This window comes from Miniopterus natalensis, chromosome 17, assembly GCF_054644295.1.
Source record: "Miniopterus natalensis isolate mMinNat1 chromosome 17, mMinNat1.hap1, whole genome shotgun sequence".
NCBI classification, from domain to species: domain Eukaryota; kingdom Metazoa; phylum Chordata; class Mammalia; order Chiroptera; family Miniopteridae; genus Miniopterus; species Miniopterus natalensis.
The window spans coordinates 13067054-13074217 of NC_142097.1; the positions used below are offsets into that span (position 1 = coordinate 13067054).

General features: G+C 45.5%; 1 protein-coding gene across 1 annotated transcript in view; it reads left to right on the forward strand.

Annotated features, from left to right (window-relative positions):
- Positions 1 to 7164, forward strand: part of ITGAE (integrin subunit alpha E) — a 54039-nt gene extending 46875 nt beyond the window's left edge. Inside the window, exons 27-31 of the mRNA XM_087825949.1 lie at positions 3 to 59; positions 361 to 456; positions 1519 to 1614; positions 5790 to 5897; positions 6864 to 7164. Coding sequence (XP_087682075.1) covers positions 3 to 59; positions 361 to 456; positions 1519 to 1614; positions 5790 to 5897; positions 6864 to 7010 — 504 coding nt within the window. The 3' untranslated portion in view covers positions 7011 to 7164. The remainder of the gene's footprint in view (positions 1 to 2; positions 60 to 360; positions 457 to 1518; positions 1615 to 5789; positions 5898 to 6863) is intronic.

Sequence of the window (7164 nt, forward strand, 5' to 3'; positions counted from 1 at the left end):
AGGCTCGCACCGTGTGCACCCAGAGTCAGGAGCACGCTTGTGGGAGCGATCCGATTCAGGTGAGCCCGGCGGTCCCGAGAGGCCAAGGGAGGGAGGAGGGCCTGGAGCGGGTGACGAGAGAGGCCCGGATTCCCCTTTCCCGGGGCTCCCGGCGAAATCACTTGCCGGGCGGCCCCGACGCCCTCAGCCTCTTCACCGGGTCACGTTTGCCAAGGCCGCGGCTTGGCTTCCGCCAAGGTGAGCGGTGAAACGGCTCACATCCCCTGTCCCGGGGCCGTAAGGGGCCCTGTGCGCTGCGTGTTCAAGCAGCAGCTTTTCCGCGCGGAGAGGGATCGCGCTCACCGGGCTCCCCTTCTGCAGCGCGTGGAGGAGTGGCATTCCGTGAGCTGCGCCATCGCGTCGGATAAAGAAAATGTAACGGTGGCCGTCGAGCTCTCCGTGAGCCCATCCAAGCAGGTACTTGAGACTGTGAGACGCTCCAGATTGCATTGCCCGGCAGCTCACGGCCGTCTCTCCCCTTGAAAGGATGAGAGCTGGGTACTAGCCTCGCAAATAGCACCCACCTTGTGCCCCAACCTGTTTCTTACCCAGTTACTCTGGGTAACTTACCACCCCAGTAACTTTCTAGGAATTTCTTGGAGCTCCTCCCTTTCTCACTTGCCCATATCTGTTCCAACAGCAAGCTCTGCCGTTCCACCTCCAAAATGTATTCTAAATCCGTTCTCTTCCCTCCACCTCCACTGCTACTATGTAGTTCAGGCTGCCATGTTTCGTCCAGACTGTTGCAAGCTTCTAACTGCTCTTCTCGCCTCCCAACGTCCTTCACACAACAGCTATCTTTTAGAATCACATGTGCTTTCGAATACACTTAGGCTAAAATCCATACGTTTTCAGCGGTCTGCAAGGCAGTGCATGGTCTGCTCTCTGATTTCTTCTTCCACTTCATCTCCCTGTACGGCCCTCTTCCCGGCTTCTTATACTCCGGCTATTCTGTCCTTTCTGTTCTTCTAGCTTGCTGTATTGTTCTGGCCACAGGACCTTTGCACTGGCTCCTCCTGCTGCATGACACTGTTCTCCCAGATCTTCATGTGTGTGGTTTCTCATATTCTTAATTGTAATCTTAGACTTTCCCTGACCTTTTGAGTATTCAAAAGCGGGAACTGCAGTCTAGTTTAACGTCTTGCAGTGATCCAGGTGACTGATGAGATCGGAACTAAGTAGCTATGGGAATGGAGAAAAAGAGACAGGTGCAAGAGAAGCTTAAAAAAAAAAAAAAAGGAAACGTCAGGAAAACTGACTTGGGGTGGGTGGGTGAGGGTGTGACATGAGGTGAAGGGAAAAAGAAGTTAAGGAATAGCTACAGGTTTCTTGCTAGGTGACTTTGTGGTTGCTGAGGCCATTGACTAGTCTAAGGAATACTAGAGATGGAACACGTTTAAAGGAAGGCTGGGGAATGCTGTACAAAAACAGTTAAGTCCGTGTCTAAAAATGTGTTTCTGTCCCCCCTCCCCCTTATAGTTCCTAAGAGATGTGACTGAACTGCAGATCCTTGGTGAAATTTCTTTTGACAAATCTCTATATGAGGGGCTGAATGCAGAGAACCACAGAACTAAGGTAATCCCTGTCTGTTTTCTGGGTAGTGTCCTAGGAAAACTGCTTAGCCTTAGAGCCCCTGTCCAGGCACTCTGCTGTTGTCCTGTTCCTGTTTTCAGTCTTATCACCTCTGATCTTCACTCTGCCACCAACTGCCTCAGTGACCTTGAGCTAGTCAGCTTCTGCCTCAGTTTTTCCATCTGTGAAATGAGGCAATTAAATGAGGCCTAAGCTGAGGAAGTCTAAGCTGAAATAACTAGGCTGCAACCAACAGCTACATATACTTTGATTTGAAAAAGTATTTAAAAAAATTCCAAAGTGAGAAATTACTGTTTGTATGCGTTAATTCTTTCTAGTATATAGTATCAGAGTTTAGGTACAGCACCAATCAGTTACAATACTCAGGAGTGCATACTCCTTTGACAAGTTTTAGACTAAGTGCTAGAACTCCTGGGATTTGTTTTTGCAGAAGTATCACCACAGGTCACATGGACGTCTGCCATCTATGGGCCAAATGCTGTGTGCTCCCCTGAGTTGTCATTCTTGTTGACACTTACCGAGATGTGCTGCTGGCTTCAGAGATGATCCATCTGTGAGCTCTTTGGTTAGGCATGATTCATGATGGGAAGGAATGTTAAGAGAGTGAGACTAGATTGCTAAATATTAGATCCTCTGATTTTCTTTCTGGAGTAGGAGGAGAAAGGAACAGTTCTCTGGACATGTCAGGAATAACATTTCCCTTTATTTTTAGGCATCTCCAATACAGAAAATGATATGGAAGAAAAAGAAGTGCCCCATTATCCCACTGCCCAGATTTTTTAAAAAATCAGATAAGGCTTTAGAAGAAAATCCAAGCCTTACAGAAAGATACCAGATGAAAAACAATGGTTTCTTCACTCCCCCCTTCCCACACCCCAAGTCCCTCTTCGCAAAGGGAGTTATTATTAACAGTTTCTTACATGCATGTTCTTAAATTATTTATTTATATACTTATCTCTCTTAATGACATTTTTATTTCTACAGTGTAGATTCCTTATAATTATTTTTTAAAAATTCAGTACCCTAAGCAAAGTATTAAGTAGTTCCTGACAATGAGCACCTGACTTACAGTGAATCTATGAGTATGAATAGCTGTATATCCACATGCATTTCAGCTGCAAGTAAGGGAAGTCTCCTGCATATGCACCATAAAGGCATCTGTTTATCTAGTCAGGGAAGCAGACCAGGGCCAGTGGCCTGGCTCCTTTGAATCTTGTGCACATGGTCCGTGTGCTGATGATGCCTTCCCTGGTGGCCAGCATAAAGTTTCCACCTTTTCCTGTGCTTTATTTTCACATGGCAGAATACAGAGTAGGAAGCAGGAAGTCAGAAGCAAAAAGGACTTTTCTTCATGTGCCTTCCCTTTTTAGGGAGGGAAATTGTCCTAAAAACTCCCAGCACATGTCTATCTCCCTTACGCCATTAGTGAGAACTGGATCTCAAGTCAGTCATCAGCAAAGGGGACAACCAAGCTTTGTCATGGTTAGCGTAGACCATCGTGATCTCTGAACAGAATCTAAAATGAGAGTGGCTGTTGAGTGGGCCCCGCCCCCATCAGTGTTGGCTACAAGCAGTGGTGCCCTGTGTCCTGCTTCTCCCTTTACCTCCACCAGGGCAGCTTCTGGGCACTTTGGAAACCTGTGGGTTTGGAAGAGGGAAAGGGAAGAGACTTTGAGAAATAGGAGCATTTCTTCTACTCAAATCTGGCCTGTTAAACCACTGTCACCTTGGGACTTCCTTTCATCACTTTCCTAAACCCAGGTTCTCACGCCCTTTTTTTCCCTCTACCTGGTTTCCATAGAAGAAAAAACCAGTTCTCTTCCAGTTCTTCCTCCCTCTCTGTTGCTTTGCTCCTTCCTACTCTCAAGGCCTAGAACTTAATCCTCTTAAATTCAGCTATGTAAACAGTGCCTAGAGGGGCAATCCTAAAATGTAACCAGCATTTGTAATTTAATTAGAAGAGGCTTTAAAGATACATTTGTCCAGCCCTCTGCCCCATACAGAACTTCAAAGTATTGCTGACCTTGGTGCTTAAACACTTGTGTGAAAGGAACTCTGTTTTGAGCAGGCAGAGAAGATTTTTTGTTTGTTTGTTTTTATTTATTTATTATTGATTTTAGAGAGAGAGGAAGGAAGAGAGAGAGAAACATTCATTTGTTGTGTCCCATACGCACCCTGACCAGGGATCGAAGCCTCAACCACAGGACGATGCTTAACCAACTGAGCCACCTGGCTGGGGCCAGGCAGAGTTTGTATGGCCCTTTGGCCCCACTTAAGTCCTGGGACCATGCTCTGGCCATGATGTGTATGTGGGCCACAACTTGGGGCGGTCATGTCTGAGTCTCACTTGGGAAGCACATCGCTTGAGCTTTCCATCTGATCCCTGTTAGAAGACAGCCTAGACTCTGAAATTGAGAGAGCCTTTAGACAACAGTGCTGCGGACGGCTTCTAATGGAAGAGCTCTACAGGTTGTACACACGGATGCTGTTTTGCATTTCTTTTCGTGTCTTGGAGGTAACATACACTTTAGTCCGGTGAGGAGCAGACCAGTATCTTTGTCATGAATTTCATGTGGGAAAAAATGTATTATCAGACTTTAGGGATTTGTGGAAGCTCAAAAACAGCTGTCAGGACAGAGCTGGAAGGACTTATAGATCATTTACAATAGGCCATCATTCTGAAGATGATGAGGTTGGAGATCAAGGGTATATAATGGCATAGCTGGTATAGAATCTTAATTTTCTGTCAGTCTTTAAAACTTAAAGACCTTAATCCTGTGGGACCCTCTGTTAAACTGTCAGAGTCCTTAACAGAAGATCAGACTCTCCTGACAGACTTAGCTCTATTTCTGTATCATCAAAATAGTTTCTATAAAGTGTTTTGGTCATTAGATCATGTTACTGTGCTCTTTCCCCCCAGTTTTTGTTCTGTTTGCTTGTTGAGATTCCTGTTGATTTATCTAGCTCAGTGAGTGTCAAAGGCATTCTTTACTTGTGTTACAGTGTTTTATCTCCAGCACTTCCTTTTGGTTCTTTCTTAAGATTTCCATCTTTCCACTTACATCACCCATCTGTTCTTTGTCTTTGTTCTTGAATGCTGTCTAATTTATCCATCAGAGCCTTTAGCATATTAATCAGAGTTGTTTTAAATCCCCGGTCTGATAATCTAACATCTTTGCCATGTCTGGTTCTAATGCTTGCTCTGTCTCTTCAAATTGTGTTTCTTGCCTTTTGGTATGCCTGGTCATTTTTTTCTTGACAGCTGGACATGATGTATTAGGTAAAAGGAACTGCTGTAAATAGCCCTTTAAAGTGACGTGGTGGTGAGGTGTCGGGGGAGGGGGAAGTGTTCTGTTATCCTATAAGTAGGTCTCAGTCTGTTAGTGGGCCCATGCCTCTGGACTGTGAACCTCACAAGTGTTTCTCAGGTTTTTTCCAACCACCATAGGTGGGACAGGACAGCTGGAGTGGGCTCGAGTATTTTCCTTCCCCCACCCAGGTGAATTAGGCTCTGATAATACCCCAGTAGGTTAGGCTGTGGTTAACTTGTTTCCCTTGAGGAAAGGCCTTGCTAGAACAGAGTGCTCTGCCCCGGCTGGTGTGGCTCAGGTGGTTGGACATTGTCCTGTGTACCAAAAGGTGGCTTGTTCAATTCCGGTCAGGGCACGTGCCCGGGTTGCAGGCTTGATCCCTGGTAGGGGCATGCAGGAGGCAGCTGATCCATGTTCCACTATCACATTGATGTTTCTCTCTCTCTCCCCTTCCCTGTCTCTCTAAAAATCAATAAACTATTATACATGAATTATATTATTTTTAAAAAGAACAGAGTGCTCTCGTGTATTTCAAAATGGTTCCTTTCCCCCTCCCCCTGCTGGGGAGGGAAGAGATTTCCCCCCAGTATTTACTGTGGGAACCTAGTCAAGCTCCTGGAGGTAAATCTCAGTGTGGTGGGGGCTCCCTTATGACTGGATTCCCTGGAGTTTTTAACTCTTAGAATTGTCCACGCTGAGCCTCCAGCAATTCATCAGTTACAGTTCAGGTTTCCTACCCCAGCACTGTGAGCCTCTGTTCATATTTTGCTCCTTAAAGTAACGTGTGGCATTTTTTTCTCATTTGCTTTACCTGACTTATTAGATGACCTCTTTGTCTTGTTCTAGATCACTGTCATCTTCCTGAGAGAGGAGGACCTGCCTTTGCCTCTCATCATTGGAAGCAGTGTTGCTGGCCTTCTGGTTTTGGTTGTGATTATAATCATCCTATTCAAGGTCAGTTCTGTCATGTTCACAGAGGCTCTGGGGTTGGGCACAGTGCTGCTGGGAACAGCTAGCCCCGGACTTAGAACATCTGCCCTGGCCATGGGGCCACTTTACCCTCTTCTTCAACCGCACGTCTATTTAGGCAAGTGAGTAAGACCGTTTCTGCATGAGAAAGATAAAAATCTAGTGGAAGTACTGGAGTACGGAGAGATCGTCCTGAAACAGATTTGGTGGTTGTTTCCCTGCTTAAATCCTTTCCTTTCCTTCCCCTCTTTGAAGGTTCAAACTCTTTTTCTGCCGTTCAAGACTCTCCACTGCCTGGCCTCTACCCATTTGCCCTTAAGTCTTGCTTTTTTCTCCAGAGGTTGAACTAAATAGGTCTGCGTCCTACTGCTTGCAGTCAGGCTATCTACACACACACACCCCGCCCCCCCCACCAGGCTCTTCCCCACTTTTTCACCTTGCTCACCTCTCCTCTTAAAACTCAGCCTAGAGAGTCCTGAGTCCTCTGAGCTGAGTGTATGCTTTTCTGTGAGCTCCCTTCTGGAAACCCTTCCAAGTGGCACTGCTTGGTAATTATTTCTCTTTCTGCTGGACTGTGAGTTTCTTGATGTAGGAGACTGTACTTGATCTTCTGGCCTCAGTAGGCCAAGTACTTTTATATAAATAAGATCCAGTACAGCCAAAACTAAAATACTTTGCTCAGTTAGTTAAGTTAAAAAGGTTAAAGAGCTCTCGGTGTTCAGAGAAATGTCAAAAATCACTTCTCACTGTGGAATGAGCACCAGGAAAGGCTTGTGGAAAAGGCAGTATTTAGGACGGGTCTTAAAAGATTGTATTATCTGGGGGAAACTCAGAGGAAGCGTGAGAGGCTCAGGAGTATAAGGGCTCTTTTGGCAACAACCACATAAATGGTTTTCTAAGACAGATGGATATCTTCGGTCTGTAATTGGGCTTCCCTTCCCTTTGTTTTAGTGTGGCTTTTTTAAAAGAAAATACCGAGAACTGAACTTGGACAGCATAAGGAAGGCCCAGCTGAAATCAGAGAACCTGCTCATGGAAAGTGAGGACCAGCTCGCTCATCCTTTGGGGGAGAGTATCAGCAAGTCCTCCAACTCCTAGAGACTTGGTCTCATATTGGTGACTTGTTCCTTTAGGATGATCCAGGGCAGAATCTAAGAAATTGTCTGTAGAATATTGTTTTTTAATAATACATTGTTCTAAAAGTGTCTGTGCATTGTGCAAAAAATAAACTTGGGAAAGATTTGATATTAAA